General features: G+C 41.0%; 1 protein-coding gene across 1 annotated transcript in view; it reads left to right on the forward strand.

Annotated features, from left to right (window-relative positions):
- Window positions 1-3,981: 3,981 nt before the first annotated feature.
- The window catches only part of MFSD2B (major facilitator superfamily domain containing 2B), a 54,324-nt gene continuing 44,307 nt past the window's right edge, over window positions 3,982-13,998 (forward strand). Inside the window, exons 1-2 of the mRNA XM_034766605.1 lie at window positions 3,982-4,420; window positions 12,043-12,168. Of these exons, the coding sequence (XP_034622496.1) occupies window positions 4,298-4,420; window positions 12,043-12,168 (249 nt within the window). The 5' untranslated portion in view covers window positions 3,982-4,297. The remainder of the gene's footprint in view (window positions 4,421-12,042; window positions 12,169-13,998) is intronic.

Genomic DNA, 13,998 nt, shown 5'->3' on the forward strand with positions numbered 1-13,998 from the left:
TTCATGTTTGTTCTTTATATCAGTCCTCACTTTCTGTTTGTTTGGTTTATTTTGCAACTTATAAAATATGCCCATCGTCCGCTTTTAATTCATGTCCCATGGCCAATTACAATTAGTGTGCCATACAATACCTGTTGAGAAACCAATATAAGGGCTGTAGATTTTTGCATACAGTTTTGCTAGACAGTTTGCATGAATCATTAAGTTCAGTAGTGTGTGCATTTGTGAATGGAGCCATAAAGGTCTGTTAGATTTTATTTATTTATTTTCCCCATGGACCCTTCAATGAAGAGTAACTGGTTTTGTGCTGCATTCAAAAGGGGAAATTGTTTGGTTTAATACTTTTATTCACTACAGTTAAGTGAGAGGATTTGGGTTTTTTGGCGGAAATATAAGATTACGGCATTGCAGTGACCTTAGTTCTGCATAAATCCAAGAATTCTTGAACCCTGGATGACCTGCTTTTTTTGCTACATCACCTATACTGAGGTGTGTGAATCTGTCCAGACAACGTGAGTGGTATGGTTTGAAATTTAGCTTCCAAATACTCATTCAGTGGAGAGTCAGGTTCAAAAAATGTATCTTTAAAAATTACTTTTTTTTTAACCAATTTATTTTGCACCACTTAATGAAGTTAATTACTTGCTCTTCATTCAGCTTGGATAACACAAATGTATGTCTCAGTTTTGCTTACTGTTAATTTCACTTGCTGACTCCTGTTAGCACACACAGCACATGGAATGTTCAGTTGCAAGCATTCTCTTTTTGACCCTGATGCTAGTAAGGGTTCTAAAACCACTCTCCTTTCATTTTCTAATAAAATAGCCTAATAATTCCAATCCTGATAAGAACTCTGCAGGGATAGCTTAGTGGTTTGAGCATTGGCCTACTAAACGCAGGGTTATGAGCTCAATCCTTGAGGGGGCCACTTAGGGATCTGGGGCAAAATCAGTACTTGGTCCTGTTAGTGAAGGCAGGGGGCTGGACTTGATGACCTTTCAGGGTCCCTTCCAGTTCTAGGAGATGGGTATATTTCCATATATATTTATATATATATATATATATATATATATATATATATATAAAGAGAGATATATCTCTCTCTCTCTCTCTCTCCCTCCTAGAACTGGAAGAGGGGTGTGTGTGTGTGGGTTTTTTTTTTTTTTTTACAGGGGGAGGGATAGCTCAGTGGTTTGAGCATTGTCCTGATATACCTAGCATTGTGAGTTCAATCCTTGAAGTGGCCATTTTGGGATCTGGGGCAAAAATCTGTTTGGGGATTGGCCCTGCTTTGAGCAGGGGGTTGGATTAGATGACCTCCTAAGGTCCTTTCCAACCCTGATATTCTATGAAATCAGGTGCACTCCTTTAAAACAAAAAATAGTGAGTACAGTAGACACAGGATTATCAAATTAAATGCATTTGAATCTCTAATGTAGAACTGTATAGGAAAACGCATGCATTTGATTATCAGAGGTCAATGTTCTATTACATAGAATGTGCATGACACCTCTAAATAGCAGTATCCTGCTCCTGCATGTGTGTAGTACAATAAAAGATATTTCATAGCTTCTGTTGGTGAAAGAGACAAGCTTCTGAGTTCCTCAGGTTTAGGAAAGGAAATAGATATGCAATGTAGACACTTAGTAAGAAGAGTTAGTGCAACACAATTTAAGTACACAAAATCAGATTAAATGGAGGCAGTTGTTCTTTCCAAAAACATGCTAATAGGGTAAGGAACTATGTATATAACTATTTTGCAATATTTGTTCACTTTTATGCTACCACTCCCTACAAAGACTAGAATATCTGTTTGGTTACTGGCTCTGTGATGGATTATAATCTGCATTTTCTTGAAACAATGATTGTATGATTGTGGCTGCAGTTGCAAAAAAGACTTTTAATAGTACACATGTGATGGTTGTTTGTGAATCCAAAGCCTTAACATAATTTGGAAAGTCAAAATGGCCTAGAGCAAAATGACTGAAAGATACTCTAACCTCTCTCCCCCCCCTGCAACACAGGTACAATTTAAGCAAGAAACTGAAAATGAGGTCAGACACCTGCATTTGTGTATTATTCCCCTGCTTCTGTATTTCAACACCTGGAAACACTTTAAAACTAAATTAGAAATTGCTTCATGTGCTGGGTTAAAGTCTTTTTTTTTTTTTTTTTTTTTAAACGGGGCATTCGACTTTTGCTTAGTTTAGCCTGTTTCTAGAACAAGCTTTGGATTCAGGTTAACAAGTGAGAAATGCTGGTGGAGTGGCTCAAATAAAGACTAGCTAAATTTACCATCTGTTATAAATCTCCAGTGCAAGGAATTTTAAGGGCCTGATCCAAAGCCCCTTGAAAAAACTTCTGTTGCCTTCAATGGATTTTGAACCAGAATCTAAATATGAAACTGAAATTGTAGCCTAAACTTGACTGGGTGAATGAAAAATAAATCATACTGTCTGAAATCATGCTGGCCTGTCTAGGAAGTTCTTTGAAATGCCTAGTTCTTTAGATTAGATTATAAAAATTTGCTACTACAAGCATTTTTGGCAATATAGGTTGCAGAGGGATTGAATATCAAAAATTATTTCTTAGTTTGCTATGACTGTTCTAAAGCTAGGGAGCCCGTTTAGAGAATTCAATTAAATAATTACAGTAGTTGAGCTGTTAAAAATCAGTCTGGCTACCAGGTGCTGCACATGTGGACTGGTTTATGAATATTTCTGGGGGAAAGAAGTCCCTATTTTATTAATTCTAAAAAAAGGGGGGGGGGGAAATGAGCCTTATGCTGCATCTGCAACCTGAAGTTTTTTCAAAATAACTAATCCACTCCAAGGCTCCAGTTGGAGGAACCATTGCAAAGCTTTGCTAATCAATACATTTAGTTTCATGCCCAAAGCAGAAAGATTATTCCTTTACCCCTAGGGGAGCAAAATTGGTTATAGAAAATGTGTTGTACAGAAGCACAATAAGTAACTCGAAAAGCACCCTCACCCTCCGAGTAATAGCGTTGATATGGCGCTAAAACACCCATGCCACGTTTCAGCCTTCGGTGACTATTTTTGATTGTCCAATTGCTCGAAAACAAGTGTGCTGACAGACCTCTGCTGTGTTAGAGCCAACTAAAAAGCCACCTTGTAATTAACAATGGTGCTGTTGGATGGGTTGGTTATTTATATAAAGGCCCACACTGCAGGCGTTTTTTCTTATACCTACCTTGTGAGTGAAGATGGGTCTGATCTGGCTTTTAAGTTATTTTGGTAATATGATCCTGAGCGTTTTAAAACAATATAGCTGTACAGGCGGCCCCCTGAAGCCCAAGTATCAAATATTTAGACTAAGCGCTAGATAATATTTGAAACTAAATTAAGGTGAACTCCGTTTGAGGGGACAAATGGAACTGGGCATTCTTATTCGCCGATCCTTCGTTCAAGAGCAATTTAACCCTGGGTTCTGGCACGGCTGTGGCTCGCTACAGAGCCTCGGCAGGGGCACGTTCTCTCAGAAAAGGGTCTTTCGCGTGGGACGATTCTAAAACTTGTACTGAAACAAATACGGGGCGGGCAGCGCCGAAGACGCACGAGATGAAATTGAAATCCAGGGTCGTGCCACCCTAGCGTTGCCGTTCGTGGACAGCACTGGGATTGGGAAAGGAGTTAGCATTTCAGCTCTGTGGCCCCGTCCCATGTGACGGTACAGGAAATGCTGGCGCTGTACAGTCCGGCGCTCCAGTAAAATAAAGTCTGACTTTTAATTTTGCAAGTTGTTTGGAGAGAGTTTCTTTATTTTTTTCTTCCCTCAAGGCGAAGAACAACGCAGCGCCTTCTCCCCGTGGCTCAGGGTTTGCAGCTCTGCTGGGGAAATTGTCCAAACAAAGTGTGCTGCTCACCGCCCTGATCCGTGCTGCGAGATGCAGCCAGCCATCATACAGGGGAACGACTCTGTGCACGCCAGGCAGGTGGAGGCGCCCTCCCAGCTCAGCCGCATCGGGGGTGGTTGGATACCTTTGCACTGGGGCTGCAGCAGCAGCTCCTCCCTCCCGCGCCCGGAGCATGCTAGCCGGGGGCATCTGAGTGCAGCGACCCTGCAGGGAGTCTCGGGCTCCAGCCAGTGGCGGAGCAAGAGCAGCAACCACCGAGGCTCCCCAGGGAGCTGCGGCCCTTAACTGCTTCTCCCGCGCCTCAAATGGCTGCGGAGGGGCCCCCGAGCCGCTACGAGCTCGGCCCGGCCCCGCCCCCCGGGCTGACAGGTGCTGAAAAGCCCCGCGGCGGACGGCTTGGGGGGCGGCGGCTGCTGGGGCATGGCCGGGGCTGGAGGGGACACCCCGCAGCTGGGGGACGGTTCTGGGAAAGCGGCGCCGAAGGCCACCCTTGTCCCAGAGGAGCCGCCGCAGGAACAAGCGCTCAGGCGGTCCGCAGGAGAGGTGAGCGGCTGTGACTGCCCGTCGGGTCCCCAGCATCGCCCCTCGGGGCTGCTGGGCTTGCAGTGCTCCGACCCCCCTTGCTCTAGGCCCTTTCCCCCGCCTGCCCCTGAACGAGTTCGCCAGGGACCTCCCTGAGAATCTTAATTACAGTGTCCTAGAAATAATCCAGGCGCTCCGGCTGGCGGGTGCTGTTCCCGCAATAGGGACTGGCTTGAGTGGGTTCCAGTGATCTTCCTCTTTGCTGGACTCCCGCCCTGTGCAATGTGAACGAAACTCAGATAGATCCTCAATGAACGGTGACTCTTTTTTTTGTTTGTTTGCCCCGATGTAATTTTATTACTTTTCCTAAATTCCTGCCCCTCCAAGAATAAACTTCTTGTGTAGCAGCTTCTGAGGTAGCACCTCCTCGGGGGTATCAGAAACACTAGATGCCTCTTTGACTGAGAACTTTGTCACCAAACAGAAAGCAGCATTGGAGTGGTTTTTATGTCAGAGATATTTTATCCACTGGGATTTGAGAGAACACGATATATATAGATAGATTAGATATGTATTCTTCTTAGCATGGATCATATTTCCCCAAGTGCTAGATATTTTCAGTGTTTGCAGTGTTGTAGCAGTGTTGGTCCCAGGATATGAGAAAGACAAGATGAATGAGGTAATATCTTTTAGTGGACCAACTTCTGTTGGTGAAAAGGCAAGCTTTTAAGCTACACAGAGCTCTTCTTCAGATATTTTCAAAGTGTTTCCACAGAAATTTTTCACCCTTATCCCTTAATGTTGTGCTATACTCAGAATATCTTTTTTCAGGAGCAAAATGCCCAGTGTCTCTCACTCCTTGGTAATAGTTGGGGGGGGGAATGGAGTAATTTTTCATCCATCTTCTTTGTGAGCACATTTCCCCTGCAACAGAGCAAGAGTTACAGACCGAAGGGTGCAATTTTGGGGGGAACCCCTTTACTATGTTGTTTGTAGCATATGATTGGAGAAGTGTGCATTGAGAGCTCTAACAATATTCCAGGATGTATTTGTATCTTCCTAGAATACAGTTTTCCAAGGAGGCAATAGCTATAAAAGAAGATGAATATTTCCGTTTAAATTGCTGCCTGTGTGCATTTGTCTACATAGATATGAGCATGTGCATTCAGTTTAAAAATGGGCCTATTGTTCCATTACCGGTGTGAAAAATTAAGCACACAAATTGAGACATGCAGTTAAAGCTGAAATATCAACCTTGCTACACAGAAGATAGCAGCGTTAAAATGTCATCTTAAATATTTACCCCGTAATACATTATAAACTGGAATCAGATAGGTAACACCATATACAGCTTTGTAATATGCCATATCCAGACTGAAAAAAACAACTTTTTAAAAGGGAAAAAATCAAAATGGAAAAAGCCATCCCTTTAATTTCTGCAAATTCATCTGCAGAGTTAAATTCATGTTGAGAGACAGGGTTGGAGGGAATCATTATACTGGGAAAGTTTCTCATCGTGTTGAATCAGATAAACCTTGACTTAAACTATCTGAAAGTCTCAGCTGCTGCTATCCCTTCCCATTCCTCTTAAACCACTATTGGTTTTGTTCTGGACCTGCTTGATAAAGAAGAGCTTGTGACAAAATGTGTATACACCCAGCCGCAGTCCATCCAGCTACTGAAATATCTTCTTCTAGTTGCACAGGATTGCTTTTGCTAGTTGTCTTCTGTACCCACAAACACTTATTACTAATATTCTATTCAGTTTCAGTTCATATTAGTGAAGGAAGTAAAATTCCCAAGAAAATGAGATGTAGTTATTCAGTTACAAGATTAAAGACACTATTGTATATTAGAGAGACTTGCAAATTTACCTAAACTAAAAAACATCCACCATTGATCCACCATTCTACTTCAGAAGTGGAAGCGCTCATTTTCTGTGTTAAACCTTCTTGCTTTACCTTAGATTCATAGAGCTCATGGCCAGAAAGGACCATTGTGATAATTTATTCTCACCTGCTGTATAAACACAGGCCATAGAACTTCCCTAAAATACTTCCTAGAGTGTATCTTTTAGAAAAAACATCCTATCTTCATATAACAATTGTCAGTTATGGAGAATCCACCATGATCCAAATTGTTCCAATAGTTAATTATTCTCACTGTTAAAAATTTACTCCTTATTTCCCGTTTGAATTTGCCTGGCTTCAACTTAGATATGTGTGATTGTTTCATTATTGTATTTTGTACAGTTTTTAACTCTACTGTAGTAAGTGCAAGGTTTCAAAGTGGATCTGAAGATAATAAGGAAAGAAGCTCAATCTTTCTTGCCCTCCTCCTCTTCCCCTCACTCCCATTTTTAAAAATAAATATTCAGGCTGGAGCTTTCTCTCCCTTCGCCCTGCTTCTGAAACAATCTGTAGAAGCAACTTGAGACTTAAATAACTTTGTTCAAATACAACTTAAAGAATCTCTCAAAGCAAGCCAGACTTTCTTTCAATCCAAAAAATCATGAGTGAAGAATGAACTTACTGAATGGCTAATTCTCCTATTTAAAAAAATTGGGTTTAAGAGCTATTATGGTTACTTTTATTACAGCTGTGCCTAAAGGCTCCATATTGAATTAGAGCCCTATTGTGCTAAGCAGTGCACAAACACATAGAAAGTGTCCCTCTTCCGAAGAACCCAGAGTCTAATTTTTGAGATAAGAAGCAATGAATGGGTGGCATTTACAAACAAGGTGAGAAAGGGAAGGAAGGATGAAAGTAACGTTGATTTAAAATCATGTGCTTGCAAACCTTTGTAACAGACTCTCATATAGAACTGGAATGCAGGCTTTGCACCCTCTTATCATGTTGTTTTGTGCCTTGGGTATGAGCAGGCTCAGTGATGGTGAGGCAAAAGGGCCAAATCTAACCCAGGATTCTCTTGCAATAAATGATTTGTGTTCAGCAATGCCAGAGTAATTAGAAACCTCTTTGGGTGCAATTCATCAGAGCCTACCACTAATGTCACAGCCCAGAATTGCAAAACAAATACAAGGAGAAATTGGGACTGAATGCCTCTGAGGTGGAGCGCAGTTTAAAATGCTGACAAAAGAAAACTGAGACAAGCATAGCACTTAATTCCTGGAGACCAGTGGGTCACTGTGTTAAGCACCATACGACAAATAACTGAAACTTGATCCCAGCCTGTTACATCTTGCAATCTAAGTTTAAGATGAGTCAATAGGTGGATATAATAGATAGGGGTGGGGCATAAGATAACAGTGAGACAGTTATCAATAGTGTAATAAGCGGTGGTCACAGCACCCCAGCTGCCTAACCACTGTCAAGTATTTCGCAGGTGGCTCATCATAGGTGAGTTTAAAAGAGGATAATGCAGTGGCCTGGTGCATTTTTGCAGGGAGCTTCTTCTCTGCATACAGCCAGTATGGAAGAAAACGTGAAAGTGCATGTTGAAATAATTTCAAATGGGCAATCAAGGGTGGAATCTTGCAGTTTATTCTTATATTTAAAAGGCAATATTAAAAAAAATCCAGCTTTCTGTCCTGTAAAGACCTATCACTCTAAGCCTTTCTACAAGAAAATGTCTAATACAGTTCGTCCTTTATAAAAACAATATATTTATATCACGATAACATCTAGAGGCGCCAACCAAGATCTGGAACCCATTGTGCGAAGCATGTGTACAAACGCATAGTAAGACACAGTCCCTGCCTCTGTGAAATAGATAAGACACATAGGGTGGGAGAAAGGAAGTGTTATTGTTCCCATTTTAGAGATAAGAGTACTGAGGCTCAAAGGTTAAGTACTTTGCCTAAGGCCACTGAAGAAGTCTGGCAGAGCCCTACCCAAAAGACCATCCTTTGTCCCATTATAAATCCCTTGGGCTGTTCAATGTGGGCTTACAGTTTCAAATCTTTGCAGTGTTTAAGCATGTAGTAATGCACAACTGTATGTTCAAGTGTCAGGGGCCAATTGAATCTCTAGTGAAAATTAAATATAAAGAGGGGGATTTGCACCCCGAGTATGAGACTTTCAACAGTGTTCATCTCAGCATGCTGCTCCAAACTCTTTTTTCCCCCTTAATCTACAACACTCTTAAACAAGAAGTCTCCTGTTGGGGAAGTAGCATCCTCACTGTACAGGTGGGAAAAGTAAAGCACAGAGTGCATTAGCGAAATGGTTAGAATTTAGGAATTCCCAGCCATTTACTTTCACCACTAGATTCACTGCCTCAAACACCATTGCCCCTTTCTAAGGCTATGAGAAGCAACATAGTCTAGTTGAATGAGCACAGGAATCAGAAAACCTGGTTCTAATCCCTACTGAATCTCTGGTAAGTCATTTAACTTCTCTGCCTCTGTTTCCTCATCTGTCATGTGGCTTATTACTTGCAAGGATAGATGAGAATTGTTTGAGCAGAGCTTTAAACCTGCAAAACTCTCTACAAGTGAGTGATATTGTACTAAATATAATCAGATTCCAGCCGCTCTTTTTATTCAAGCAATGGCATACATAGCTATAAACAAAATTAGTCACAGGTGAAAGCCTCCATTAACTGCTACTGAGACAAAAATGTTAACTTTGCTTGAAGGTGATCTGTAAGTATGCTACCCAAGCAGCCTAGCAGTATCTAGAAGGTGAGTAGAATTTCAATGAGACTTCTTAATCAAAAACGTAAAAGTATTGAGATCCTTAACTTTCTAGCCGTGAAGCTGACTGGAGAAATGAGAGTTGCTCAAGTCTGTAAGTCTCATTTTTTTTATTTATTGCTAATTATTTCACAATGTAATATAACTATTCTAATTTCAAGTTCTTAAATATTAACTGTGGTGGACTGGAACTGCTATATAATAATTTTTAATACGGTATGTCACCTAGTCAGTGAGGTGAAGTTACTGTACGGGAAAGTCTAATAACTCAATGTAAGTGAATTAATGCATTGGTCTAGCTGAATAGGGGGCTGTTGGAAAAACATGTAGGAAAGCAACACAATGGATCCTGACAAACAGCCTCCCAAGAAATACTTAGTGGGAAATTACAGGATGATGGACTACTTCCAGGCTCCAGCCCAGATTAACACAACTGTGTTGCAAGTGCTGCGAGCCAACAGTTCAGAGGGCTATAAACAATAAAAAATGACTTAGTCTCTGGGCAGGGGGGTGATGAAAAAGATTGAGCAGCTTTTAAAGGACACTCTCTCTGAAGCAGAGGGAAAGGAATTGTCTTTTAAGGGAACAGATTATGCCACCCGGACGCTAATGCTCTCTGTGTTGGGAGAGGAGGGGAGGTAGGAACCTTATACCTAACAGGATCCCCTGCTGAGGTAATCCTGGTTAGCACCTCGGGACTGCTGCTCAAGGCATGGTCGGAGAGTGGAAGAATCGTGTAATTCCACTCCAAGAGAGATGATAGCTTGAGGCCCAAGATGTGAGAGGTGTATGTACTCAAAGAGGAGTCAGAGATGTAGTTAGACCAGTAGCGGTGATTTGTACATGGAGATCTTGCTCTTTATCTGTATAGACATCACTCAGAAACAAAGGACTTTCATAAAACTAATCCACTTGTTTACACCTATTTATATAGAATAGTTCAAAGGAGCAAGGCCAGATCTTGAAAGATTCTGTTGTCCATTAGTTCTTTATCAGTAAGTACACTATCACCTAATAATAAAAAAACCTGATACATTAAAAATGCTTTCAGAAATAGGTAATACAAATCAGAATAATAAAGCATTTTATTGGAGCCTCGTCATTTTATTATCTTAATCTGACTGCGGTGGAAGCATGAGGTTATGTGCATTCAGTCCAGATATTTGGCCACAACCAAGGCAGACCTAGGATTACCATTGCTATTGGAAGGAACTTGAAAAGGATCAACAGTTTTTTAAAGAGGGATTGAATTTAACAGTTAGAATTCTCAGAAATAGTTTGAGTCAGGATCTTAGTGTGTGGCTCCCATGGTGACTGGCACTCTATACTGAGATTAGCGTGTGGATATTTCCCACCTATGTTTTCAGCTAACACTAATACAGTAAATCAGAGCTTTTAGAAACATTTGCCAATAATGTGGCATTTTCCCCTATGAAAACACGTTATCTTTCATCTATTAGACTCCTAACACTTTGTCTCTGAATTATTATTTTTTATAATAGGGTACAATAACTTATTCTGTTCCTTGATTTTTCTGCCAGTTACTTTCAGTCTAATAGGTATATTTTTTGCTTAGCACGTTTCATCCATACATCTCAAGGTGCTTCAACAAAGATGGACAAGTGTCTTCGGGTAAAATTTTCAAAAGCGCATAAGTGATTTAGGCACATAACTCCTACTGAAAAGCAATGGAACTTAGGCTCTAAAGTCACTTAGATCCTTTTCAGAACTCTACCCATTCTGCCTATTTTTTAACTGAGGCACAGAGAAGTTAAGTGACTTACCCAAGGTCACACTGGAATTCTGTGGCAGAGTGAGGAATTGGACCCAAACAGTGCTCACAGTATGGAGAAAAAAGTTGGAAGGACCCTGAATGTCAAGCAGCTTGCTTTTTAATTTAAATAGTAGTGAGAAGCAAGGGGGTCACAAGACAGAAGTCCGGTAGCCCCTAGAACAGGGGTTGGCAACCTTTCAGAAGTGGTGTGCTGAGTCTTCATTTATTCACTCTGATTTAAGGTTTCGCATGCCAGTAATACATTTTAACATTTTTAGAGGTCTCTTTCTATAAGTCTATAACATATAACTAAACTATTGTTGTATGTAAAGTAAATAAGGTTTTTAAAATGTTTAAGAAGCTTCATTTAAAATTAAATTAAAATGCAGAGACCCCCGGACTGGTGGCCAGGACTCAGGCAGTGTGAGTGCCACTGAAAATCAGCTCGCGTGCTGCCTTCGGCACACGTGCCATAGGTTGCCTACCCCTGCCCTAGAAGATGTAAGGGGGCCCAGAGTCCTGCAACCGTCCTGTAATTCAAAAACTGGACCCAGACCTTCTGAGTCTGTGTGCAGATCCTTAACTGAAAGACCATCCCTCTTCTCTGAATATTGTCTAAGTAGAATAATATGAGACTATTTATTGATTTTTGTGGTCTGAAAGAATAGATACATATATAAGCAAAAAAAATTGATTTCTGATAATTACTCAACATTTTGCCATCTGAATAATTCATTCTTGGGCAGAGATAACACCGATCCTCAGCAAGTCATCCAAGACCCAGGAGCTGCCCTATAGATAGTGTCAATACTCTAGAAAGTCTGTCTGATTGCTTCTTATCATGTGTTCATGGACTCACTGCACTTGAATGGTCCATGCCCACTTGCGGCCCGTAAAATGTGTGCTTTTCAGAATTAGCTCACGGGAAGTCAGTGTACCTGGACTCCAGTTCTGGTAACTTGGAACAGGCATTGAAAGCTGAATCACAGTGTTCAGACTTGGTTTCCTGAAGTAAGGAATAGCGACCAGTAGCCTGATTCTCAGTGGTGCTGAGCATTGAAGTCAGTGGGGTCTCTGGATGTTCAGCATCTATGAAAATGCTGAACTTCAGATCACTTAAATAAGTGCCTGAATATGAGTTTAACCATAAACTTGTGAAATTTTTAATGTTTTGCATTTTCTCTTAACTTGTCTGTTCTTGTTCTGTTTCAGCTCAGACAGGAAGACAGACTCTCTGTTTGCAGCAAATTATGCTATGCAATAGGAGGTGCTCCAAACCAAGTTGCAACAAGTGCCACTGCTTTTTTTCTACAGATCTACCTGTTAGATATAGCACATGTAAGTAATGTGCAAAGTGCTTTCTGGCTCCAACTTTGTTCAATTACGATGTCATCACCTACTTAATTTTCCTGTATCTAATATTAAGATAATTCAACTAATATACCTTTTAAACTATATTCTGTTGTTGTTTTTAATTGTTCAGCCCCTGTTGAAACTCTTTTGAGCTTAGTGACAAAACGTATTTAGTAATTATGCTTGATAAATATAATAGTATCGAGATTGGATGGTAACGGTGCTTGATTATCTGGTCCCTATTAGTTTAATTGTTTGTCACTCCCACTAAATAAACAGAAAGGAGCCATTTGTTCCACAGTTTCTCCAGCAAAGGTCTGAGCTCCACTTTTTCCCCCTCCCCTCAACTTTTTAGGGGTCACATACCTCATTTTACAGGGATTACATGGAATTCTTCCCCACATAGAGGATTGAGCCATTCTCTTCCAAATCCCGGCTGTGCTGTTCCTGTGGGAATATGAAGCCCACTATGCGAAATCTTTTATATTCAATCTGAGCCATTCCCAAGAAATTAACATTCAGAGTTAACCCTTTGCAGCCTTCAATTTTACCATTAGAATTCCATCCATCTAATTTACCCTCATAACCTATCTAGGTATGTATATAATCCCTCACCACCTAGAAACCTTGGACCAAATTCAGAATTGCTGTAAGGAACTACGAATTGCACGCTCTTATAAGCAGGTGTGAATTGGTCCCTGTTGTATTTTAATATTTGTATCATTGCATTTAGGGCCCTGGTCATGGTAAGCACTGTGCAAACATGTATACAGAGATAGATCCCATGCTAGAAAGTTTATAATCTCTCCAAGTTTCCCTTCAACACTCTATAACCTAGTCCAGAATTCATTTCCTTGCTAACCCATTGTGTTATCTGAGCAATGCCAGTGCATGAACCTTCTCATCTGAAGCGGTCTGTGTGCCCCTCATCACCATAGTATCTGAGCACCTGTATCTGTATCTCTTTGGCTCATTTCTAATTTCAGTGGAAGTTTATACCTTTTATCACTCCTCCGTGCCTCTTAAATCGGTTTCTCCTGCTATTATCTAGTGGAGCTGGATGGAAAATAGTAAATATTTTTGGTGGAAAAAATTCAAAAGAAATGATTTTTTTTTTAAGTTGGGGGGAACATTTTTCAGTTTTTTCCAAGATGGAAAACCCAAATATTTGCATAAATTTGTTTAAGAATAAAGACCATTTTTTGTTGGAAAAAAAGTTTGGATGGAAAATTTTCAACCAGCTCTTATTTAATATTAAATTTTTCAATTGCTATGATTTAATTCTAACATAGCTTGGGATAAATTTTGTATGAGACATGCACTGCAAATGTGTGCAGTGTCTGCCTTTAACAAATCATGGTGTATATCCTTGACATTTCAAACCTTATCCTCACGTTGTCTGTCTTTGCTCTTCCCTTTCTATTGAAACAGAGAAGAGCAGAAGATTTTGTAGGCAGTCTCGTTAGGCAGCTCCAGTCTCAATAAAGGTTTTGTTTTTTAAAGCAACATGGCTTAGCAAAACCGATGATATGCATAGGGTTACCATACGTCCGGTTTTTCCCGGACATGTCCGGCTTTTCGGCACTCAAACCCCTGTCCAGGGGAATTGCCAAAAAGCCGAACATATCCGGGAAAATGCCGGCCAGGCACTTCCCCTCCCGCGGCGGCTCTGCTCTTCCCCTGACTCTTTGGCTCTGTTTAAGAGCCGAGCTGCCCGAGCGCTATGGGCTTCAGGCAGCCCCCTTGCCTCCGGACCCCAGCCGCCGGCTGGGCACTTCCCCTCCCGGGCTCCGGCGGCGCAGGGTCCGAAGGCAT

The sequence above is a fragment of the Trachemys scripta genome, chromosome 3 (assembly GCF_013100865.1).
Source record: "Trachemys scripta elegans isolate TJP31775 chromosome 3, CAS_Tse_1.0, whole genome shotgun sequence".
Classification (NCBI taxonomy): domain Eukaryota; kingdom Metazoa; phylum Chordata; order Testudines; family Emydidae; genus Trachemys; species Trachemys scripta.